The sequence below is a fragment of the Mytilus californianus genome, unplaced genomic scaffold (assembly GCF_021869535.1).
Source record: "Mytilus californianus isolate M0D057914Y unplaced genomic scaffold, xbMytCali1.0.p SCAF_12, whole genome shotgun sequence".
Lineage (NCBI taxonomy): Eukaryota > Metazoa > Mollusca > Bivalvia > Mytilida > Mytilidae > Mytilus > Mytilus californianus.
In genome coordinates this window covers 42,737,753-42,764,736 of record NW_026262604.1, presented here as the reverse complement: position 1 = coordinate 42,764,736, position 26,984 = coordinate 42,737,753, and the positions used below count along the sequence as shown (strand labels likewise).

The window sequence follows — 26,984 nt, the reverse complement described above, 5'->3', positions numbered from 1 at the left end:
GATAAAAACAATATATGTACATTGTCGGAAATTATAAAATTTATTTGTACTCGCTACGAAACAGGAGAAAAGCTCGGCGAGCCTCGCTTTTCGTCCTGTTTCTAAAGCTCATACAAATAAATTTTATATTTTCCGACAATGTACATATATTGTATATATACCTTTTTTTGTACCTGTTATTTGTACAATAGTTAGCTGATTGCAGGATAAAAGAGTTGGAACAGCGTCCGTGTACATATATTAACCTCTTGGATTTCCTTGACTGATATAACGTTTTATCAATGAGGATTTCCTATGCTTTAGCCAATGAGAAAACAGACATTTTTTAGTCATGTAACAAATCCCACTATTATTACTAATACATATCTACCAACCAAGCTTGCTGAATTGCATTACCTGTCATTTCTTAGTCATTCGATTGACAAGGTCAAGTGAGTTTTAATATATATTTAAACTGCAAGTAGGAAGGCCAAACACACTTGAAAGTATGTGTGTTTAGTGTACCCCTACATACCCTAATTTTTATCCCATACCCTAAAGTTTTTTTTACCATTTTTGATTATGGACTGTTAAAGTCACAATGTTGCTCCCATAGACTCAATTTTATATGTAAAAAAAAAATATATCATAAATAAATCATATTGAGTGGCCGTCGGCAAATTTTTGTCCGTATTCAATATACTTTCATTCTCCAGTGGCAGTCCAAGTTTCATTGACCTTTTTCATTCCGGATGACATCTATTACAGAACCTACCTAGTGTATGTATTGTTAAATTGTTCTCGTCCTGAACCTGCATGTAATGTTTGCCACTTGACATTAAGCAAATTTATATATTGTAAGTACTTAAAGAATATGTTATTCTTATTTTGATGACTTGCAGGAGGGGATTTTTGCCATTTTTATTTCACGTGCAGCCATGAAAAAGGTTCGTTATTCACCGTAGTTCGTGAAATTGGTAAAAAGATAAACGTGCAAGAAATTTTTAATTGTTCGTTCATCGTGAAATGGCAATTTTATTTCGCGTTCTTCCGTGCAGATACCCCCTTTACGTCCCTCTTTCAGTAATTGGATTATTCTCTTAACATAAAGATTATTTATTCAAAATATTGGTCAACTTATTCCATGTCGGACTATTGGGGTGTCAGACCAATGGGGTGTCTGACTAATGGGGTGTCGAACTGCTGGGACGTCGGACTATTAGGGTGTAGGACCAATGGGTACGTGTCGGACTAATGGGGTGTCGGAATAAAGGGGCTGCCCCTTAAGTAGCAGGTGTGCTCGACTCCAATCTTAATTTACTAAGATTTTCTCACCCGGTGCCCACTTCCTCTTACAATAAAATTTTCCTATCGAAGGTCGGTGGTTTTCTCCGGGCACTCCGGCTTCCTCCACCAATAAAAACTGGCCGCCACGAAATAGCCCAAAAAGCGGTGCTTAAAAGTGGCGTTAAAACACCAAAAAATCAAAAATCAAATCTACCAATAAAAACTGCCGCGAAATAGCACAATAGTGTTGAAAGTGGCGTTAATCGACAAATACTCAATCAATCAATTAAATTTATATTCCAACATGCCGCGATATGAATGCTTCAAGACTTACCTGCATGGACTGCATGAGATGAACTAGATCAACGCCAAGATGTTTTTAAATTCACTGTATATATGATGTATAGCACAATTCAAATCAATTCAATTTTTATTTTTTGTCTAAATTTTAAATGCGCATCCAAAAAGTGGCAAAATAATCAACTTATTGATGGTGGCCGCGTATTGGTAGAAGTTGGTAGAAGTACCCTAAGCAATAAATAAATCCGTATTTTTCACCGTAAAAAGTTTAAAATTTATAATATTTATTAGGGAGATAACTCAATTTGCACATAGAATTTCCGATTCCTGTGATTTGCATAACACATGAATTTCTGATATTTGTTTTTATATGTTCTACCATTTTAAACTCTCCATTGATTTCAAATTTATATAAGACAATTTTTCTGGTTTCCACGGAACTATAGATCTAAAAATTCATGAAATCTAAAACCAGCATAGTCGGTCAGTTTTTGAAATCTCGATATTGTAACCTCTTTATAAAGAGATCAGTTGCTCAGACGCATGTTTCTGGCGTTGGAGTTATCAAAAGAAAGCTTATAAAAAGTTGCTGTCCATCAAACTGTTACTGCTTAAATAACCAAAGTATTGCAACATATGTCAAACTTAACCAGTGAGTAAAATAATACAAATTTATATTGACGGATATTTTTATTGGTTACCCTCCCCTTAGCCTTATGCCTAATGGAGCTTCATTTTAGGTTGATCCAGAATTTTAGCTACACATTATGTATAGTTTGGGATCATGGATCAGCATTTGAATTGCAACTTTTGTCTCAGAAAGCTTGACATAGGGATAGTGTACTGGCGGCTTCATACTTTATATATCAGTCAGGGGTACTACATGTACTTGTACAAGTAATCTTTATTTACTTGAAGAAGTAAATAAAATATACTTATATAAGTTAATTATAATGTTTGAATAATCTCCCCTTAATTTTCTCAAAAATTTACTTGTATAAGTAATTTTTTTTTACAATCCCACAAAGTTCTCAAGTTTTGAGATGTAAAAACATGCCTTTAACAATTTTTTTCAGGTTAGCTCATAATTTTTGATTAGAGTTCAATGTTTCATCTCATTAATTCAACAAAGAAACTGATTGCGCAAAGATCTTAAGTATTTGCGCAAGGCCTGCAAAAATTGCCCCTTGGGGGCTTGTAAATGAGCAGTGTTCTGAAGATAACAGACAAATGAGATTTTCATTGTCCATGAAATTACACTTAAATGATTAGTAAAGACATCTGCAAAGGGCAGACAATTAAAAATTCTATAAGAGCAAAGAAGTCCTAAAAATACAAGAAAAGAAGATAGGATGACTTTTTTACTTGTATAAGTAAAAAAATCTGAATGTCTAAGGGACATTACTAAGCCCAATTTTTTTTCTACCTATACAAGTAAATAAAATACACTTGTATAAGTATCCTACAAATTTACTTATATAAGTATATTAATATTTACTTCTTCAAGTAAATAAAAATTACTTGTACAAGTAGTACCCCTGACTGTATATAAATGCCTTATGTTACAAAGTTTCCATCTGTCACATGTCCATTGTCCTAGACCACATTTTCATGGTTCACAGTCACTTAACTTGAATTTTGAATAAAAGTTGAGATTATTTTGTAATGTTAATTTCTCTCCTATTATGAGTAATATAGGATAACTATATTAAGTATGTGCTCACATGTGCATTGCAAGGTCCTCATGCCCTTCACACAGTTTTCACTTGACCTTGACCTCATTAACTGTACACGAGATAACAATAATTTATGTAAATGAGATTACATTTAAGTCAGCTGCACATGAGATAACAAAAGTCAGCTGTATATATATAAATGAGATAATACACAGTTGGCTGTACATCTTTTTAGCTCACCTGACCTGAAAGGTCAAGTGAGCTTTTCTCATCACTTTGCGTCCGTCGTCCGTCGTCCGTAAACTTTTACAAAAATCTTCTCCTCTGAAACTACTGGGCCAAATTTGACCAAACTTGGCCACAATCATCATTGGGGTATCTAGTTTAAAAAATGTGTCCGGTGACCCGGCCAACCAACCAAGATGGCCGCCATGGCTAAAAATAGAACAAAGGGGTAAAATGTAGATTTTGGCTTATATCTCTGAAACCAAAGCATTTAGAGCAAATCTGACATGAGGTAAAATTGTTTATTAGGTCAAGATCTATCTGCCCTGAAATTTTCAGATGAATCAGACAACCTGTTGTTGGGTTGCTGCCCCTGAATTGGTAATTTTAAGGAAATTTTGCCGTTTTTGGTTATCATCTTGAATATTATTATAGATAGAGATAAACTGTAAACAGCAATAATGTTCAGCAAAGTAAGATCTACAAATAAGTCAACTTGACCAAAATGGTCAGTTGACCCCTTAAGGAGTTATTGCCCTTTATAGTCAATTTTTAACCATTTTTCGTAAATTTTTGTAATCTTCTACAAAAATCTTCTCCTCTGAAACTACTAAGACAAATTTAACCAAACTTGTCCACAATCATCATTAGGGTATCTTGTTTAAAAAATGTGTCCGATGACCCCGCCCGTGAACCAAGATGGCTGACATGGCTAAAAAATAGTACATAGGGTAAAATGCAGTTTTTGGCTCATATCTCTGAAACCAAAGCATTTAGAGCAAATCTGATGAGTATAAAATTGTTCATTAGGTCAAGATCTATCTGCCCTGAAATTTTCTTACCAATCAGGCAACCCGTTGTTGGGTTGCTGCCCCTGAATTGGTAATTTTAAGGAAAATTTGCCGTTTTTGGTTATTATCTTGAATATTATTATAGAAAGAGATAAACTGTAAACAGCAATAATGTTCAGCAAAGTAAGATCTACAAATAAGTCAACTTGACCGAAATGGTCAGTTGATCCCTTAAGGAGTTATTGCCCTTTATAGTCAATTTTTAACCATTTTATGTAAATTTTTGTAATTTTTTACAAAAATCTTCTCCTCTGAAACTACTAAGACAAATTTAACCAAACTTGTCCACAATCATCATTAGGGTATCTAGTTTAAAAAATGGGTCCGATGACCCCGCCCGCGAACCAAGATGGCCGACATGGCTAAAAAATAGTACATAGGGTAAAATGCAGTTTTTGGCTCATATCTCTGAAACCAAAGCATTTAGAGCAAATCTGACATGGGGGTAAAATTGTTCATTAGGTCAAGATCTATCTGCCCTGAAATTTTCAGACCAATCAGGCAACACATTGTTGGGTTGCTGCCCCTGAATTGGTCATTTTAAGAAAAGGTTATTATCTTGAATATTATTATAGATAGAGATAAACTGTAAACAGCAATAATGTACAGCAAAGTTAGATCTACAAATAAGGCAACATGACCAAAATTGTCAATTGACCCCTTAAGGAGTTATTGCCCTTTATAGTCAATTTTTTACAATTTTCATAAATTTTGTAAATTTTTGTAAATTTTTACAAAGTATTTTCCACTGTATCTACCGGCCAAGTTCATTTTAGATAGAGATAATAGTAAGGAGCAAGAATGTTCAGTAAAGTAAGATCTACAAACACATCACCATCACCAAAACACATCACCATCACCAAAACACAATTTTGTCATGAATCCATCTGTGTCCTTTGTTTAATATGCACATAGACCAAGGTGAGCGACACAGGCTCTTTAGAGCCTCTAGTTTGATGATGTTTTAATAAAAACTTGATTTTTGACAGATTACAGACTGAGAGTGATAGTACAACTATAAGTAAGATTGATATGGAGGGTGGATTTGAAGTTGACCTGGTCGATGCATTGAAGACAGTGGTTAAAGACAGTGGATGGCAGAGTCTAGGTTCAGTATCAGATTTAAAGAAAAATAAATGTAAAAGGTAATTTGGCATTGAAATTCTAGGTATTCTGATGCTGATTCTGTTCAGTAACAAATCACATATTGTAATTTCAGAAATTATTGCAATGTTTTTAGCTCACCTGGCCCGAAGGGCCAAGTGAGCTTTTCTCATCACTTGGCGTCCATCATCCGTCGTCGTCATCGGCGGCTTCGACGTCGTCCGTCGTCGTTAGCTTTTTACAAAAATCTTCTCTTCTGAAACCACTGGGCCAAATTTAACCAAACTTGGCCACAATCATCATTAGGGTATCTAGTTTAAAAAATTGTGTCCGATGACCCCGCCAACCAACCAAGATGGCCGCCATGGCTAAAAATAGAACATAGGGGTAAAATGTAGATTTTGGCTTATATCTCTGAAACCAAAGCATTTAGAGTAAATCTGACTTAGGGTAAAACTGATTATCAGGTCAAGATCTATCTGCCCTGAAATATTCAGACAAATCTGATATCCTGTTGTTGGGTTGCTGCCCCTGAATTGGTAATTTTAAGGAAATTTTGCAGTTTTTATACGCCCGTTTACGGGACGTATTATGGTATACCGTTGTCCGTCTGTCCGTCTGTCCGTCCGTCCGTCTGTCTGTCCGTCCGTCCGTCCGTCCGTCTGTCCGTCCGTCGTCAACATGTCGGACATTAACTCAAAAATGCTTTAACCAATTTGCATAAAACTTTGGTGAATTGTTTATATCTATTGACGTGAGCTCCCTTTCGTTTTTTATAAATTTTAGATTTTACGTTTCCGAGTTATGGGGTTTTATTCATTAAAAAAAGGGGGATTTTCCAGTTTTCGGACAATAACTCAAGAATGCTTTCACCAACTTGCAAGAAATTGTGGTGAATTGTTTATATCTATTGACATGAATTCCTTTTCGATTTTTATATATTATAGATTTTACGTTTCCAAGTTACAGGGTTTTTTTCATAAAAAAAGGGGGATTTTCCAGTTTTCGGACAAAAAATCAAAAATGCTTTCAGCAGTTCTTATGAAACTTTGGTGAATTGTTTATATCTATTGATGTAAGCTCCATTTAGAATTTTATAAATTTTAGATTTTACATTTCTGAGTTATGGGGTTTTATTCATTAAAAAAGGGGGGATTTTCCAGTTTTCGGACAATAACTCAAAAATGCTGTCAGCAATTCTCATGAAACTTTGGTGAATTGTTTATATCTATTGATGTAAGCTCCCTTTACATTTTCATAAATTTCTAATATGGCATTGAGAATTAATTGAACTTTATTTGTTTATAGTCTGACAACAGATTTACTAAGTATTGCGCAACAGCACAGTGTATTGCACAACAGCAAGAAATCTTTAATTGAATATAAATTCAATTCATATAACCAATTTCAAGTTCTTTCACTACATTTATTCAGAAACCTATAATATGTCAAATATTTAATTACAATCCAAATTCAGACCTGTATCAAGCTTGAATATTGTGTCCACTTTTGACCCAACTGTTCAGGGTTGGACCTCTGCGGGCGTATCCAGCTGCGCTCAGCGAAGCAGTTTATTGGTTATTATCTTGAATATTATTATAGATAGAGATAAACTGTAAACAGCAATAACGTTCAGCAAAGTAAGATCTACAAATAAGTTGCATGACCAAAATTGTCAGTCGACCCCTTTAGGAGTTATTGCCCTTAACTGTCAATTTTTAACAATTTTTTGTAAATTTTTGTAATCTTTAACAAAAATCTTCTTCTCTGAAACTACTGAGACAAATTAATTTAACCATACTTGGCCATAATCATTATTAGGGTATTTAGTTTAAAAAATTTGTCTGAAGACCCGGCCTTCCAACCATCATGGGCGACTTGGTTAAAAATAGAACATAGGGGTAAAATGCAGTTTATATCTCTGAAACTTAAGCATTTAGAGCAAATCTGACAGGTGGCAAAAATGTTCATCAGATTTAGATTTATCTGCCCTGAAATTTTCAGACGAATCCGACAACCCGTTGTTTGGTTGCTGCCCCTGAGTTAGTAATTTTACAAAAATTTTGCAGTTTTTTGTTATTATCTTAGATATCATTATAATACATGTAATATCTAATATCTAATACTATTAATTATGATTTTAACCTTATTTTACATGATTTCCAAAGCATCAGTAAATACAGGTGAGCGACACAGGCTCTTGAGAGCCTCTAGTTATTATTGCAAAAATGTGCTAAGGTTATAATCGCAATGATTTATACTCGCATTTTGGAATTTCTTACATGAATTAAACAGGATTTTTCTCAATATGGCAAAAATTCAAATCGCATTTTAGTCTAAATTGACCAAATCGCAACAATTAATGCACACAATAATTTCTGAATTTACAGTATCATGAGTATTGTGGATTCTTTTGTTTTCGTGGGTACAAATTTTCATGGATTAAGGAAAACTAAAGCATGTTCCTGGATATTTAATTTGGTGTTTTTGCACTTGTCTGCGTATAAGCCAATATCAAATATGTCAATTAGTACAAACAAATAAAAATGAATCCACAGTATTTGATTTATGAAATTAACAATACTGTCATGACCATGATGACTGTTGGTACAATGTACCTATATCGTGCATTGAGAAAAATTGTTTTTTTTGTGGGAATTTGATTTTGTGGTTTTGCAAAAGATTGCATACAACAAGTATTACTGTAAATTCAGAAATTATTGCGATCATTTATTATTGCGATTATGTCATTTTAGACTAAAATGCGATTTAAATTTTTGCGATATTGAGAAAAATCCTGTTTAATTCATATAAAAAATTTCAAAATGCGAGTTTAAATTATTGCGATTATAACCCTGTCGCATTTTTCGCAATAATAAAAACATCGTAATAATTTCTGAATTTACAGTAGCCTATAGAAAATTTGTACTTTGCTGAACGTTAAAGTTCTTGGTTCATCATGTTCATGTTTTTTCACAAAACTTACAGAAGTTGGTATCCTATTATTTATAATTATAAACCCACAGTCATGACAGTAGGTTGCAGGTTTGATAGCACTTAGAGAAGTTACTGCAAAAAAGAAGGATACAAGGGAAAAAAAAAACATTGAAAAAGAGATAAATACAGTCAAACCTTTACATGTAAATACAGGTCATCCTTGCTTCAGACCATGTTTATGATACATAGATATACAGGCGCGTAGCTGCCTTTACGCAAAAAATCATTTGCTTGCACATTTTTTTCACAAAAAAAATTTAAAAATTCTGAAATTGAAATACGGATAGTCTTGAAAGATGAAGAAGCTAGATTTTTATTTTAACAAGAGGGCAGCGGATAACGAAAGCCAAAACGTTATATCTAGTTCGCCTAGCAAAGATGTAAATAAGCCATGTACGTCGAGTTGACAAGACGTTACTGCAAAGAAAATAACATTGTTTGACCCCCCTTATCCTGATATGTCTAACCTGACAAATGATGAGTTGTCAAAACATGAAACAAAAGTCAACCTACTGCAGCATAAATGGGAGCCAAACTCGTCTGGAAACTACTCTTTTCCATCTAGGAAATTAGAATATGAAAAAAACAATTTTACTTTTAGATGTTGAGATATAGTAACGGGGGTAATACACCACCCCCTTCCTGTAGTAATTAACTTAGTCCGCTTCTGGTCTACATATACCAAGAATTTACATTTTCAACATAAACACAAAGGTCTTCATTTTCACAAGCATTTTAGTCTTACATGCAGTATTAACATTTAATAATACATGTGCAGGCTCAATACAATCACCTTGAAAACATCTTAGATTTATATCTATCCCTTACTTTGAAGTCAAGACTTAAAAGTGGCCGTTCGATTTCGTATTCCCATTGTCCGTTCGTCCAAAAGACTATTGATTCACCTGGGGTATCTGTGTCCCGAATGACCTTCTACCGTTGTCGTAGAAACCTCTCTTTTGATTTGAAAATGACCTCATGAGAAACACTACGGGTGTCTTGCAAGAAGCAGGACCTGTTTACCCTTCCGGACTGAGCACCGGAGGTCGCCACATTTTTTTTCGGGGTCCGTGTTTTTCATCTGTATTTAGTTTTCAATGTTGAACGTTTTTGTTTGTCCTTTTGTGTCTTATCTGTACCCGGGTTTGGCATGTGTCCACTGATTGACTTTGCCCTTCTATTGATTAACGCTTCGGTTGTCGACTCTACCTGATCTTCCCGTTTTTTAAAATTTATTTTATATTTGAAAATAACCATGTTAATAATATAAGCAGCAAATTACGGACCTCACTAGAATTTTACTATCGTTTCATAAAAATCTGGTATAGTAAGAAACAGATAGGGTATTTTTCATGTTCAAAGCAGTCACTGTAATTACTCATATGCCCGAAGCTTCTGAGGGATTCGCTTTCCTGGACCACCGTCTAGGGTGCTGCCCTGAATCCCCGACCATGGTGCTACCCTGGACCAGCTGGGGACTTTGAGCGGTCCATAGCCCCCTCCCTTGCCGAATCACTATAAAGTCCACAAGTATTCACAAAATAGGAGTTTGGACGTGAAGGAGTGATGTAAATTACATAAGCATGGCATACCAGGAAAATGCCCGAAAAAATTATCATTTTCTGCATAAGATGGTCCAAAAAAAATCTTCGCCACGCATCGCTCGGCGATAGTAATGATTGCACTTTATTTTAGTCCAGCTACGCCCCTGATATAAGAAGATGTGGTATGAGTGCCAATGAGACAACTCTATTTCCAAGTCATAAGGCCAATTAAAATTAATTGATAGATTTTCATCCCCGCCCGCCCCTCTGAAATCGTTCCGCCCCAATTTTTTTTATTTTGAAAAAAATACGATTTCCGGATTTTGTTCATTTTCGTTACCGGTAACTATCGATAATTTCGTTTCATTAATAACATCCTGTTTCAAATTTTGGTTTTTGCATTTCTTTGTATGTTTGATTCGTTATACATGTATATACATGATAGAACCTTATTATTACACTTGCATATATGAAGAACACGTCACAAGAGCGTTTCATATCTAATAAATAATAAAAAATAAAATCCTCCCACCCACCCCATTTTTTTCAAAAATTTGGATGAAAATCTACTAATTAAATTTACTTGGCCTAATGTGTAAAAAGTATACAATTAAAGTCAAACGACAACTACTGAACATCAGGTTCATGTAGGTAATACAAAACAGGATTTCACTTAACATGCTTATTCCTTAATAGAGGTGACAGATATACCAGGTTAGACTTTATATAAATTGCATTTTTTAATGAGAAATAAAAGAAAAAAATTATTGTCAACAAGTTTATTTGGTTACAGTAAACATTTTTGTACATATTATCTCTAAAAAGATTTTAATGTTGAAAGATAGAATAGAAAAATCATTAAAGGAATATAATTCATATAGTCATGATGGTCTTGATGGTATTGGTAGGTAGAAAGAAAGAGGCCAAACTTATATACAAGCTGTACTTGTACTCATACCTAAAACAAAATTATTACTGTTTTGTAGATTTACACCTTATAATTAATGCCGTGAATGATACATTTTTTTATCCTTGATTTGTTAAGATCCAATTGCTAAAAGACCCTTCTCTGAAATTATTAAAACCTATCATCTTGTTTATGCCCTTTGGGGCCCATAATTGGAAATAAAAAAAAAAATAAAATAAAAAAAATAAAATGTATTCAACAATCATATCATGGTGTATATTAGATACACCCCTCAGGCTATCACTCTCAGGGGTACATCTAAAACTTGTTACCCTCTCTTTGGTATATCTTATACTGGTTACCTACAGGTTTTATGCTGAAGATGGAGAAGACGTAGTATTGATTTATGTACCAGGGCAAAATACATTTTATTGTATGGATGCAGCATGTTCACATGAAGGTTAGTCTGATATTTTATTTGATTTTTTTATACTGTAATGTCTGGACCATGATTTACAGAATACGGAAAAATGGCCTAAATATAGCATATATATACATGATACATGTATCTACAGAAATTAGGACCCCAATCTACACCTGCATACAGTTTAATCTCATAATTTTCTTGAACCCTACATAAGTGCATAAGGAACATTAAATAAAACTAAATTCTGTATAATCATATAAAATTGAGAATGGAAATGGGGAATATGTCAAAGAGACAAAACCCAACCAAAGAGCAGAAAACAGCCAAAGGCCACCAATGGGTCTTCACTGCTGCAAGAAAATCCTGCACCTGGAGGCAGGCCTCAGCTGGCCCCTAAATAAAATTGTGTACTAGTTCTTTGAAAACGGACATCATACTAAACTTCAATAAAATTATAAAACATACAAGACTAACAAAGGCCAGAGGCTCCTGACTTGGGACAGGCGCAGAAAAATAAACTTTATAGATCAATTTTATTCCGTTGTTACATTGATTTCTCAACATTTTATATAAATGCATTTAAAAAAAGAAACGGTTTTAGTAAGTTTGAGTATATGATAGGTAATAAAAATAAAATGAAACATTTTCACTTCTCAATATATTGGAATTTCCCAAGCGAAAAATTGGGTTGGAATATAATCCCATATACTAATTATTCAGTGTTGGTATTTTACAAGGATAGAGTGAGTTTGAAGTTGTGTTGGATATTAAACATAGGAGAAAAGGTAAAAAAGAAACAGAGGGGGTTTTAATTGGAATACTAAAAGTGTTTAATGATGTATAAGCTAATATGATTACTGTGGATTCGTTTATTTACATGGGTGCCAATTTTAGTGGATTGAAGACAACTTGCATTTTTGTGGATATTTGATTTCGTGGTTTTGCGTAAATTCCTATACAAAATCTGTAATTTGTTGGACATTTGAATGTGTGGTTCCCTGGTTACCACAAAATCCACGAAAATTGGTATACAATAAAAATTATAATGAATCAACAGTATGTGTAATAAATCACTTATATTCGGCACTAAATAAAATAGTAGACATTAAATGATCTATACATATGTATTTTTTTTTATGTTTTATGACAGGTGGACCACTGGAACAGGGTGACATAGAAGACTTTGATGGAGAACTGAAGATTGTCTGTCCATGGCATAGTTATGATTTTGACTTGAAAACAGGAATCTCATCCTCTGGATTACATGTAATATTTTGTTTTGTTGTTTTGTCCTCGCACAGGAATCGGAAATTCTATAAATAAAATTCTGTAAATAACAAAGTCTACTATCAGAAAAGCTTCTCTTAATCTCTAAAATTACTGTAGATAAACAATATTTATACATATTTATTAATGTGCTTAATCTGCCTTTACCATCTAGAAACTTTATTGTTTTTTCGGGGGGATTTGCCTGCTATTAAGGCCACCCACTGTCCAGCCCCTCCCCCTGTATTTGACACTTCAATTGAAAATATGTCTGTTTTACATACTTTAGGGAGTAGAATGAATCTTCTATAATAATCTTTCCCAAATCCTCTTGAAGAAAAAATGGACAGAAAATTTGTTCTACAGACTGAATGCTAGGTTTAATGCCTTTTTTACTCTAGGAAAATACGATAGCTACGAGAAGCTCTACTGAAAGTCAACTTTATATTTACAGAACTTTATTGATGTAATTTCTGATTAAGGAGAAGCTTTTCTGATAGTCGACTTTGTTATTTACAGAATTTTATTGATAGAATTTCCGATTCCTGTGCTCCTCTTTAATCTGATCTGAATATAATGGCCCACAAACAGAGTTATTTCTGTTATAGTCCATTTCTTTAAGACAAAAAATGCAAATTAAAAAAATCACACTAATTCTTGTACTATCCAAAAATGATTTTAACAGTGTAGTGTACTACTTTTCTGACAAATTATGTCAAAATTATAGAAAAGTTTATTTGCTCTAACTCAATTAAGTTAAGGGGTCTGAATTTAGTTTGACGGCTCCAGACATAAGGCCAAAAAAAAAAATGTCTGTTTAAGGTTACATACTTTAAAAAAATAGGGTAGGTAGGTTGGTATTTTCATTTTATTTTTTGTGACATGATTATGAGTCATGCGGTTTCGTCTTGTCGTGGTCCAGGTTGATCATGGGCCGAGTTTACCCGCATTTTTAATGATTGGATTATTTCCCTTGGTTATTGGTTGGAAAAAAATGGCGGCAAAGTGTTTATTTCATCACACGAGTCGCGAATTTCCTTAAAACAGCTATCATATTCACGATTGTGAACATTGGGATGTATCAGGCAATTGATTTATATTATTGGCAACACTAACTTCACTTTTGACACGAGTTCAGTTTATTTTTCACTTTACGACAAATTTAAAATGACTTAGGGTCGGTCTGGTAACCGTAAACAGACATATATTTTTTTTTGGCCTAATGATGTTTGTCCTTTTCAAACTAGACCAAATTACTATTTTACCAAAAAGTTGATGTCCCAATTTTTTTACATGTAATGTCATCCCCATCTTACCTTATGCATGGATAAATATAACAAAATAAATTTGGAAGGTGTTTGAAAAATAATTATACACTTTCCATACTAGTGACTCTATTTGTAGACAATGAAAATCAAAGGACAATAACTGTCCTTGAACCTAAAAGCATATTACATTGAGGGACCAAGTATTTTTGCGCCTGTCCCAAGTCAGGAGCCTCTGGCCTTTGTTAGTCTAGTATCATTTTTAATTTTAGTTTCCTGTGTATAATTTGGAGTTTAGTTTAACGTCCATTATCACTGAACTAGTATACATATTTGTTTAGGGGCCAGCTGAAGGACACCTCCGGGTGTGGGAGTTTCTCGTTGCATTGGAGACCCATTGGTGGCCTTCGGCTGTTGTCTACTCTATGGTCGGGTTGTTGTCTCTTTGACACATTTTCCATTTCCATTCTCAGTTTTAAGTAGTTCATCTGCTGTATCACTGGTTGTGAGTTTGAACCCTGCACAAGGCAGGTGTTTTAGACTTCAATATGATTGACTGGGATTTCTAGTTTTTAATGCCGAATATATGATTGATTGATTGTTGGTTGCTTAATGTCCAGTGGCAAATCCGAATATATGTGAGTCAGGCTTCTGCCACCAATAAAAACTATCTGATTTAAAAGCCATTAGTGCTGAAAGAGGCATTCAAAACCAAATAATCAAACATTCAATACGTTGCATTGACCCTGGTTTATCTGTCCATTCATCCAACAAATATTATGGTCACACATTGTTCATGTATTACAGTACTTTTATTGAACAGAATAACTCCATATCAGTCAGCAGCTTGACCAGTCAAGGGTATAACTTTAATAAGTTATTAGAAAAAAAAAAACATACATGTCGTTATTATATCCAAAAACTGTGATAACATATGTATGTTACATGTTTCAAAGTGGCAATATACATCCTTTGTTTTGTTGAAATGTATACAAGTTCTATTGACATTGTTATTGTCTTAATGTGTACTAAACTTTAGTAAGATATAATAGTTCATAGTTTGATAATTATGTATAGTACAGTACTAAGTACACCTATGTTATAACAGAAAAAATATGCCTGTAATAACTAAAGGACTTCTCTACATAACTTCAAAGCCTTTACTCAGACATAAATCATGCTTAATCACAATGTATTTTAATTTATTGTAAGAAATAATGATCAGAGCATGTAATGAGATTCTGCGCAAGCTTCCAAGTAATTACCAAGTGTCTCATATATAATAATAATATGTAATAAGTTACATGCCTGTAATAACTACATCCTTGTTATTACAGCTAAGTTTAATGGCTTGAAATCCTTGTCTCATTGATTTACCATGGTTGATTAAAAATTTATTAATACTGATTATTTGAAAATTAGTTATCAAGGCTATGTATCAAGTTATATTTTTGCGCAAAGTTTCAAGAATTCCCAAGTCCGCACCAATTTAAAAAAATGATTAGTTAACAAATAACAATCACATGTTACTACAGATGAAGAAAATTTTAGAAACAAGAGTAGACAACTCATGAAATTATCTGTAATAACAACATGTATGTTATTTTCTCTAAAAACTTATTTAAGTTATAACCTTGACTGTTGACACTAATGAATTATAATTTCTGCGCACTCAAACGATTTTTTTTCAAATTTTATATTACATGTCAGTACTTTCATTATTTATTGATGTACAAATATATTTATTTATTGCATTGATTTTGATATATTCACAATGTTTACAGTTCTAAGATGAACAGATAGAAACATGAAACTGACATTTTTATTTCTTTATTTAGCAAGAAGTATATCAAGTAGAAGTCGTAGGAGACAAAGTGTATGTGAATTACCCTGAAGACTTACATACAAAACCAAGTAAAGTTAGTCCTGTATCTACTAGTAAGGGTAAGCAATAGTGTACAGGATATAATTTTATTTTTCAAAATGATAAAAATAAAATTTTTATGATTCCTCTTCTGCATAGGAATAAGAAGATGTGATATGATTGCCAAGGAGACAGGTTTTTACCAGAGACCATTTATTAGGGTTTTATTTATAAATATGTAGTATTTTACTTCATTATCAACCTATAGAATTTATTTTACACTGCAACTCATGTAGACCTGGTTCCAGTCGAAGGTCATATTTCTCTCCTGGCACTTCAGCTTTCTCCACCAATAAAAATTGCCGCCTCAATGAATTGACGCTGTTGAATGACCTATGGCTAATTAGATATTTATTCAGGACAAGAATATGATGATGTGATATGAATATCAACTTTGCTTTGTACACAATACAAAAAAAATACATGCTGAATCTCAAATCCCCCCACCCCCTTTCCCCAAAAAAAAATAAAGCACCCTTTCCTGACTCCAGAAAAAAAATCATTGACTCTGGATACATGTTAAATCCCAAATTCCAGCACAAATAAAGGCCCAATCTCTATGTCTAGATAAAAGGTCATTCACCCTAACTGAATGGTACGAATTTTCATCTTTAGAAACACAGAAATGTACTTTTGTTCAATTGCCAGCAATTTTCATTGGTTTATTTTGTGAAATTTTATTCTGCATGTATTGTTTCACATAAATTTTACAGCAATGGAAGTTTTATGTTAGCTAAATGTATTGCTCTCATCTCTGTTAGTTTTCAGGTAATGAACCAAAGACAGCAGAAAGTATGGAAGATACAGACACACTTAGTTATTGGGCTGTTAAGATTCTCAACACAGGAGACCCTGATGAAAAGGTTAGTCTAGTTTTAATGTCAGATACCCTTAGTTATTTGGCTGTCAAGATTCTCAACACAAGAGACCCTGATGAAAAGGTTAGTCTAGGTTTAATTTCAGATACCCTTAGTTATTTGGCTGTCAAGATTCTCAACCCAAGAGACCCTGATGAAAAGGTTAGTCTAGGTTTAATGTCAGATACCCTTAGTTATTGGGCTGTTAAGATTCTCAACACAGGAGACCCTGATGAAAAGGTTAGTCTAGGTTTAATGTCAGATACCCTTAGTTATCTGGCTGTCAAGATTCTCAACACAGGAGACCCTGATGAAAAGGTTAGTCTAGGTTTAATGTCAGATACCCTTAGTTATCTGGCTGTCAAGATTCTCAACACAGGAGACCCTGATGAAAAGGTTAGTCTAGTTTTATGTCAGATACCCTTAGTTATTGGGCTGTCAAGATTCTCAACACAGGAGACCCTGATGAAAAGGTTAGTCTAGTTTTATGTCAGATACCCTTAGTTATTGGGCTGTCAAGATTCTCAACACAAGAGACCATGAAGAAAAGGTTAGTCTAGGTTTAATTTCAGATACCCTTAGTTATTTGGCTGTCAAGATTCTCAACACAAGAGACCCTGATGAAAAGGTTAGTCTAGTTTTAATTTCAGATACCCTTAGTTATTGGGCTGTCAAGATTCTAAACACAGGAGACCCTGAAGAAAAGGTTAGTCTAGGTTTAATGTCAGATACCCTAAGTTATTGGGCTGTCAAGATTCTCAACACAGGAGACCCTGATGAAAAGGTTAGTCTAGGTTTAATGTCAGATACCCTTAGTTATTGGGCTGTCAAGATTCTCAACACAGGAGACCCTGATGAAAAGGGTAGTCTAGTTTTAATGTCAGATACCCTTAGTTATTTGGCTGTCAAGATTCTAAACACAGGAGACCCTGATGAAAAGGTTAGTCTAGGTTTAATGTCAGATACCCTTAGTTATTTGGCTGTCAAGATTCTAAACACAGGAGACCCTGATGAAAAGGTTAGTCTAGATTTAATGTCATACCCTTAGTTATTTGGCTGTCAAGATTCTCAACACAGGAGACCCTGATGAAAAGGTTAGTCTAGGTTTAATGTCAGACACACTTAGTTATTGGGCAGTCAAGATTCTCAACACAGGAGACCCTGATGAAAAGGTTAGTCTAGGTTTAATGTCAGATACCCTTAGTTATTGGGCTGTCAAGATTCTCAACACAGGAGACCCTGATGAAAAGATTAGTCTAGGTTTAATGTCAGACACACTTAGTTATTGGGCTGTCAAGATTCTTAACACAGGAGACCCTGATGAAAAGGTTAGTCTAGGTTTTATGTCAGACACACTTAGTTATTTGGCTGTCAAGATTCTCAACACAGGAGACCCTGATGAAAAGGTTAGTCTAGGTTTAATGTCCAATACCCTTAGTTATTTGGCTGTCAAGATTCTCAACACAGGAGACCCTGATGAAAAGGTTAGTCTAGGTTTAATGTCAGATACCCATAGTAATTTGGCTGTCAAGATTCTCAACACAGGAGACCCTGATGAAAAGGTTAGTCTAGGTTTAATGTCAGATACCCTTAGTTATTGGGCTGTCAAGATTTTCAACACAGGAGACCCTGATGAAAAGGTTAGTCTAGGTTTAATGTCAGATACCCTTAGTTATTTGGCTGTCAAGATTCTCAACACAGGAGACCCTGATGAAAAGGTTAGTCTAGGTTTAATGTCAGATACCCTTAGTTATTTGGCTGTCAAGATTCTCAACACAGTAGACCCTGATGAAAAGGTTAGTCTAGGTTTAATGTCAGATACCCTTAGTTATTGGGCTGTCAAGATTCTCAACACAGGAGACCCTGATGAAAAGGTTAGTCTAGGTTTAATGTCAGATACCCTTAGTTATTGGGCCGTCAAGATTCTCAACACAGGAGACCCTGATGAAAAGGTTAGTCTAGGTTTAATGTCAGATACCCTTAGTTATTTGGCTGTCAAGATTCTCAACACAGGAGACCCTGATGAAAAGGTTAGTCTAGGTTTAATGTCAGACACACTTAGTTATTGGGCTGTCAAGATTCTAAACACAGGAGACCCTGATGAAAAGGTATTGTGTGTATGCCTTACCCTAGAAATTAGTAGTATGGTGTAAATAGAACGTGTTACTAAATATAGCTACTGTAAACCACCAAATTTGTGGAGCAATATATTTTTCTTCAACTTTTGAGATTAGAAAAATAATGCCAATGCAGATCCTTCTGTAAAAGTTTGTCTATTTAAAAGTATATATAAATACACTATTTTTAGAACATTTACTACGTAAAAAAATCAAAAAAAATAATAACCACAAAGTCTGCCAAAAAAGACCAATAGGTGACATAAAGTAAGAGTGAAAACAAATAGACGTATTTACACATTTGGGAGGCATCACTTTTACACTCTCTAGTTATGACCATTTAAAAAAAATGATACTTTTGTATCAAGTGTTTTGCATATTTTTACAAAGAATAAAATGTTGTTGTAATTATATTTATCTACATTTCTTTAAGATCAGGTTAACATTTGATGTTGGTGAAAAATGGCAAAAAAGGGAGATAACTACACTTGGTCACATGATTCCACCTGACCAACCAAAACGTGCTGACCAGCTGAATATTGTAGCTCCTGGAAAAGAAAAGAGGAGAGGAAAAGGTGGAAGTCTGGTAATTATCATATTTTTTTTACTTCTGATTCAAAAACAGTATAAATTTATTTTAAGCCAAACCAAAAGATAAAACAAAATATATTAAAATAGTGTATTGATAAAAAGTGGTATAAGATATAAATGTCAATGGTCAATAACAAAAAAACATTCACATTATTTGATTAAAATATCAATGAATTCAACACTGATAACTGCAAAAATTATATAGAAATATGTCATCCCTCAATGGTTCTCTTCCAAATGGCATCAAAACCCTAGCCAAAGTGGGGCATATATTTTGCTATGCTTAATGTCTACATTTGCAGCTATGTCTGCTCAGAATAGGGATGTTAAGTCCATTGACTTGTATAGAGGAGTCAGGGTCTCTGCATGTTAAGAACCCTTGCAACATGGTTAGAAAGGGACGGCGGTGGCCTGTTGTAAGGCTTAATTTCTGTCCATATCCAACATACCCTTATTTCCCCCCATCATTCTGATCCAACTCCTATTGTAGGACTAACCAATTGCATCTGTTATTGTCCTGAACATACATAAAATATTTCCCACTGGACACAAAGAAAACCTCATATAATCATCAATTACTTATTCATAACTTAAAGAAAAAAGGAAAGTGGCTTTAATTTATTTTATGCTGATTGAACAGAAATTTTTGACATTTACTGTAGATTTATTTATTTTTGTGGGTACCATTTTTCATGGATTGAGGAACACTTGCCTTTTTGTGGATATTATTTTTTGCGGTTTTGCCAATAAATGCATACAAAGCCTACAGAAAAGTTTTTATTCATTGAACATTTTAATTTGTGGTTCACCTGTACCCACGAAACCTACCAAAATTGGTATCCAACAAATAATAATGAATCCACCGTACACTAATATTTTACTTGTATTTTGACAGGCTAGCAGAATATCCAATCTGCATTCCCTAGCTAATATAGAACAGTGGGCTGTAGATTTATCGTGGGATATTGTTGTTAGGTTTGCCCATGTGACTGTGAATGGTCAACAGTTACCACAAGAATTCTTTGATGACTTTATACAGGTGGCAATAGATGAGGCAAAGGTAATACTACTGTAAATTCAGAAATTATTGCGATGTTTTTATTATTGATTAAAATGCAACAGGGTTATAATTGCAATAATGTAAACTTGCATTTTGAAATTTTTTATATGAATTAAACATGACTTTTACAGGATTTTTTCAATATCGCAAAAAATTTAAATCCCATTTTAGTCTAAAATAACAAAATCGCAATAATAAATGCACGCAATAATTTCTGAGTTTACAGTAAGGGCTATTCCAGAAAAAAATGTATGGGGGGGTTGGAAGGCAGTTTTTTTCAGCACCCGCCACCCAGACAATCGTAATTTAGAATCAGAGTGCACTATATATGTGAAAAGTTGCTCTGATACCCATGACCCATGTATTATTAATATAAAGTGCCTTCCAACCCCCCCCATACATTTTTTTCTGGAATAGTCCTAATTAATACAGGGAAATTTGCTGTAGCATATATGAAAAAAAAAAATTTTTGCATTGGACCAATTTGGTAAAGCAGAATAAAGGGTTTAGGCCATTTTTGATACCTACATGTATAAATGTTTAGAATGAAAATAATTAAGCAGTTTCATTCTAACTATTTATTTTAGAAGTATATTTGCCAAATAAAAACATACAAGTTATATTTTTCTTTATTTCCTTACATTCACTTATTTGAGTAGAGGTTATTGCATAGATATAGATATAAGAAGATGTGGTATGAGTGCCAATGAGACAACTCTCCATGCAAGTCATAATATGTAAAATTAAACCATTATAGGTCAAAGTACCGAGTTCAACACTGAGCCTTGACTCACACCGAACAGCAGGCTATAAAGGGCACCAAAAAATAACTAGTACAAACCATTCAAACAGGAAAACCAACGGTCTAACCTATATAAAAAACGAGAAACGAGAAACATTTATGAACCACATCAACAAACAACAATCACTGATCATCAGGTTCCTGACTTAGGACAGGTGCAAACAAATGCAGCGGGTTTAAATGTTTCAATAGTTACCAACCTTCACCCTTATCTGAAACAATGGTGTAACACAATACATAGACACACTATAAAATATCAATTAAAATGGCTTAACTCAATCAAAAGACATATGAAAAAAAACAAGTGAATATACACTGAACTAAAAAATTTAGTTTAATACCGCCACAATTTGTATGCGCCTTTTTTATATCATGTTTGTTGACTCTTTTCAGCACTATGGTATGATAAGTACACGACTGAAAGCTCTTGGTAGTCATTTTGGAGCTCTTCCTGTTCATAATGGTTTGTAAATGTTACCATCATCTTATTATCTAACAAGGCTGCAATATGTAGTAGTACATGTATTATGAATGTTAAAGGGTGCAATCTATATCAATAAATCTAAAGAAATCATATGAGGGCAGTTCTTAATTTGATGCATAAGTGGTTTCGGGGCACTTTTCAAATTTAGACCCCTTCCACCCATATAATATTGTTAATTCTTACAAGGTTCTAAGGAACATGACCCACCAATATTTGGTTATTTTAAGTGCATCCTATCCCCCACTCTATAAAGTTTGGAACAGCCCTGATATATTATAATTTGATAAAGTCAACATACAAAGGAGAGAAATCCATATTATTACCTCCCCTAATTAATACTCTTTTTCTAATTATGCATGCAGTGATGACACTGAAACAAATACAAGCATGCATTCATTGGTATTTCCTTTGACATTAAGTTGCTTAAAACAATAACATATTCTTAGAGAATAAATCAAAATAATAGGTGTATCCTCTAATTAACAAATCTATGATTTTACAAAGGGAGTTAACTTTTGTACCAATTTCATTTATAACATTCGTCATGGTTATAATAAGATGAGAAGAAGTGGTATTATAGCCAATGAGACAACTCTCCAGAAGAGACCCAATGACACCACAATTCACAACTATAGATCACTGTACGACCTTCAACAATCAGTAAAAACCTGTACCGCATAGTCAGCTATAAAAGGCCCCGTAATGACAAAATGTAAAACAAATGTTTTTTTCAGCCTGTACATGGATTTCATTACTTACACAGAGTAAGATGTTGAACAACTGCTTTATTGTGTTTTAGTAAATTTTAAAGTTTTTTTATTTTTAGCGTTATGGGATTCTGCCACAGATACTTCTGATAGTTTACTAGCAAGACTTGCTATAGTTCATATGGTATATGAAGCAAGGTAATTTCATACTAGATATTTAGAGTACGGTTATTTTTTTATGCCCCCATCATAGGAAACAGGTGCATTAAGTGTCATCCTTGACAGTGCATACTTCCATCTTTCCATCTTTCCGTCATTTCATATTTCCATCTTTCTGTCTGTCGTCCAAAGCTTAAGTTTATGTCATAAGACAAATTCTTCTTTTTTTATATTAAACATGAGAAAAAAAGGAAACATATGATAAAAAATATTTTGATTTTAATACCCAGAAAGTATTGTCTTGCAAAGGTAGCAGTCAAAGATTCAACAATTGGAATGATTAGTACAATGCAGTGATAGAATACACAGCCGACTTTAGGAAATATTGGTATTTGTCTAATATTTGTTTAGTTCACAGTAAGAATTTTACACTTAGTGAACAGTTCACTGTCTCTATAAATGAATTGTACAAGGTTGTCATTTATGAAAATTAAAACAGCTTATATTTAACCAGCTCTCTAAGGACATACATAACCAAGAAAAAAACTCTAATGTGAAAATAGCATTATAAATATTGTTTACAAATGTATTTTTTTTCAACATCGAAATTTGAATCCATTCATTTAGGCTGTTCTCATTCTTAGGTTAACTCACACTTTTGACAGGCTTTTTAATTTTAAATGCATTGAACTTTTCAGGGGTCTAGATGTACAACCAAAGACTCTAGAAAAGTTTGCTAAGAATAACGATCCAGAATCTGTGAAAGTTTTAGAAGTTATTTATAGAGATGAGATCACACATGTTGCAGCAGGTCTCAAATGGTTTACTTACATCTGTAAAAAAACTCAACCACCATTGGTAGGTGTTTATAAACTGTAAATTCTGAAGTTAATGCATGCATTTATAATTGCGAAACAACAAATTACGTGCAAAAATTTTCGATCTTATTAATGCAATGCAAAATTTTTTTTTTAAGATAATCACTATTGAAATTATGAATGTAAGTTTTCATCATTGCGAACCTGATACTATTGCATTTTTTGCATTGATAAAAAGACTGCAATATTTTTTGAATTTACAGTATGTACAGAAGGATGTTTATGATTAAGCAACATAATCATTCAACCACACATCTAGGGTTCATTTATGAAATAGGCTCTCTTTCATCAGTTCACTCCAGTAAATACGCTCAGCATGGCCTCTGAAAATTGGCCTGTTTACAATGAAAATAAGACTCTTTTGCACAGTATATTGACTTATAATACTATAATCTTGCACAATAATATGCAGGCATGATTAGAAATAAGTTTGGATGGCAAAGTACTGCATTACCTGGAAATATTAACAAATATAACTTCTTATGCATGCTTGCAAATTTTAATGAAAAGGTCTTTAGTTGGGAAGTCTTTCTTAAAAGGGGCTCACTACAGGAAACCAGAGTACCCACAAACAGTATTGATACAATGTAAACCAGTTTTACAAAAAAGATAGCATTAATCACTCCTCTCCAAAAATATTGAATTGTCAACAGTATAAGATGTATAATTATACACCCAGCTATAAACAAAAATTAGGAGCATATCTCATTCACCTGTGTACTTGTCAGTCTGACTGTCTATTTGCCTTTTTAGTGCTATTCTTTCTAAAAGGCTAGATATTTATGTTACTTTACACAGTTGTAGAACACAAGTCTACCAGAGGCAGTGCATAAAAGTATATAATCCCAGTCCTGCATGTTAAAGGGGTGATAATCAAATTTACTATCATCAATTCTACGATATGTGGTGATAGTCTCTTGTAAGTGTAACTCCTCTTGAACAGCTAGACAGATATTGATGTTACTTTACACAGTTATAGAACAGTAGTCTACCCGAGGAAGTGCATAAAGGAATATAATCCCAGTCCTGCATGTTAAAGGGGAGATAATCCAACTTGTTTACTTTCCTGCCTTAAAGTTGAAGGGGAGACAGTCAAACTTACTTCAATATTACAATGTGTGTGAATAGTCTCTTTTAAGAGCAACTCCTTCAAAACAGCTAGACTGATATTTATGAAACTGTACACAGTTGTAGAACACCACCTGAGGATGTGCATATATATAATATAATACAGGTTTGACATTTTCAATGGGATATAATTAAATTTTGCTAGGCAAGGAGTATCTTTGTGCAAATGTATGATAATGTTTGAAATTAAAGAACTACATAACTAATTAATAGATTTATTTTATCTTTACAGGACTGTATACCAACATTTCATGAATATGTGAAGAAATATTTTAGGTAGGTAGATTTCATACATGTATCTATTGAACTTCTTATTTAAGAATGCTGTACACCATGAACAGTTGTGAATTTAACGAAATTTTTTTTGGTTCCCAGATTTTAATATATACTTTTATGAATAACAAAAATTAGATATTGTCAGTTTCATAAAATTTTATAAAATTTTGTTTGCATTAGGCCCTTGCTTTTTGTTGACAGGGTTTGTGGGAGTCCTAATATCTCTTCATGTTGTTATTTATTTAAAGGTTCATTGGTATTATTTAACTGACAGAGATCTTTTAAGATTACAGTAAGAAATGTTTATAGGTTACGTATATATTCTTGCAACATATCACAATACTCTAAAATAGAAAAGAAAGAGAGAAAAAAAACAGTACATATGCAGAAAAATAAAGTGCTTATTATTTTTTCATTTTCAGATCTTATTTGAAGCCACCATTTAACACAGAAGGAAGACAGACTGCAGGAATGTATGAAGAGGTAAAAGTTGAAATTTTAAGACATCCTATTTTTTGGGTTACCGTGTTTCAAAACAGGTTGCTTGGTTTATTTATTCTAAAATGAACTCTGCTTAGCTCTTTTCATAACAAATCTTACAGGTAAACTTGTAAAATTATAATTGTTCACGACTTACTAGTGTATGTTTTAATAATGTATTGTAAAAATGGGGACAGGTTTCTTTTTTTTTTTTGCAATCTTTAGATAAGGTGAAAAAACTGAGTCAGAAAACCACAAAAAATTATCTTTTAGTAGTTCCAATTAATAAACAATTTGAAGATAGAATGATGTGGTGTAATTGCAAGTAAGACAACTATCCAACAGAGTCAAAATGATGTGGATTTAAGCAATTATAGTTCACTTAACGGCCTTCACCAGTGTTTAAACCGAAATCATTAAGTCAGCTTTGATAGGCATGACATACCAAAATGTAAACCAATACAAGAGAAAAAATCACTGCCTGATTAATAACAAAACAGTTAACAAAAAACACTCAATTTTAACAGACAGCAACCAATGACAACCACTGAATTATAGGATCCTGACTTTGGACAGGTATATATAGAATGTGGTTGGGTTATACATGTTTGTGAGCGCTCAGCCCTCCAATGAACCTGGACAAGAGGTGTAACAGCATAACAAAAGAATGAACTGTAAAAAGCAGTTGAAAATGACTTGACTCATTATATTGTCAGCACAAAGCACAAAAACAACTAACTTTAAATAGAAAAGACAAAAAGTGCAGATGTAAGAGTACTCACAGTTACTGAAAGCTAATTCAAAGTCAGTTACGACTTATAAATAAATCATGTTCTAGGAAACTAAAATATCAACCATTATACATCCAATGGAGTTAGATTGAAGATATGTATATGCCTTCACTTATAATATAAAATAGCCATACTAATAAACTGAGTGTGACCATATGGAACCAAAAGGACAAAGCCTTTAAAAAATAATAAGAATAATCATGTCTCAAATCAGAAACCCTGTTTTTATTACTGTGGCTTCATTATTTTTCATGGGGTACTGTAAACTCAGAAATTATTGCGATTTTGTCATTTTAGACTAAAATGCGATTTGAATTTTTGCGATATTGAGAAAAATCCAGTTTAATTCAAATAAAAAATTTCAAAATGCGAGTTTAAAGTTTTGCAATTATAACCCTGTCACATTTTTCGCAATAATAAAAACATCGCAATAATTTCTGAATTTACAGCACTAATTTTTCGTGGATTTTGTGGGTGTAGGTGAACCACAAATTTAAATATTCAAAGAAATGCAAATTCCTATAGGCTTAAATGCAGAATTGGTATAAACCACAAAATTAAGTATCTATGAGAAAACACTTGTTCCTGAATCATCAAAAATTGGTAGCCACGAAAATAAATGAATTTACAAAACTTAATTTTATATAATTTTTCTCTTTTCAGTGGTACATGCCTCTTGTGAAACCCAAATGATGAATCTTAGTAGGAATAATCTGTGTCGATAATGATCTGTAACTAGCTCCATAGAAAATGAAGAGAGCATAAAGTGAAATATGTCATATTTGACTTAAAGAAAAAAAAATTATGATCTTTTACTTATGTTAACTTTTATGGAATTTTACCACTTGAATCTTATATTTATAGTGATATTTTATAAGAATAAAAGATTACAAGGCAGAAAA

At 33.3% G+C, this 26,984-nt stretch overlaps 1 protein-coding gene across 1 annotated transcript; it reads left to right on the top strand.

Moving 5' to 3' along the window:
- The first annotated feature begins 1,866 nt into the window (after positions 1–1,866).
- LOC127721847 (uncharacterized) lies at positions 1,867–26,984 on the top strand. Its single transcript, XM_052228651.1, has 14 exons — positions 1,867–2,218; positions 5,308–5,463; positions 11,239–11,330; positions 12,448–12,563; positions 15,667–15,772; positions 16,521–16,615; positions 19,160–19,312; positions 20,213–20,377; positions 21,573–21,642; positions 22,490–22,568; positions 23,228–23,387; positions 24,768–24,811; positions 25,234–25,294; positions 26,746–26,984. The coding sequence occupies exons 1-14, from the start codon at positions 2,025–2,027 to the stop codon at positions 26,773–26,775; spliced, it is 1,521 nt and encodes a 506-aa protein (XP_052084611.1). The 5' UTR covers positions 1,867–2,024; the 3' UTR covers positions 26,776–26,984.

Bases quoted from the DNA above. Each gene is read 5' to 3' on its own strand.
- LOC127721847 (XM_052228651.1), top strand. From the start codon at position 2,025: ATGAAATCTAAAACCAGCATAGTCGGTCAGTTTTTGAAATCTCGATAT. The intron at 11,331-12,447 runs GTTAGTCTGATA...GTTTTATGACAG, and splicing joins TGCAGCATGTTCACATGAAG to GTGGACCACTGGAACAGGGT. The intron at 23,388-24,767 runs GTAGGTGTTTAT...TTATCTTTACAG, and splicing joins AAAAAACTCAACCACCATTG to GACTGTATACCAACATTTCA.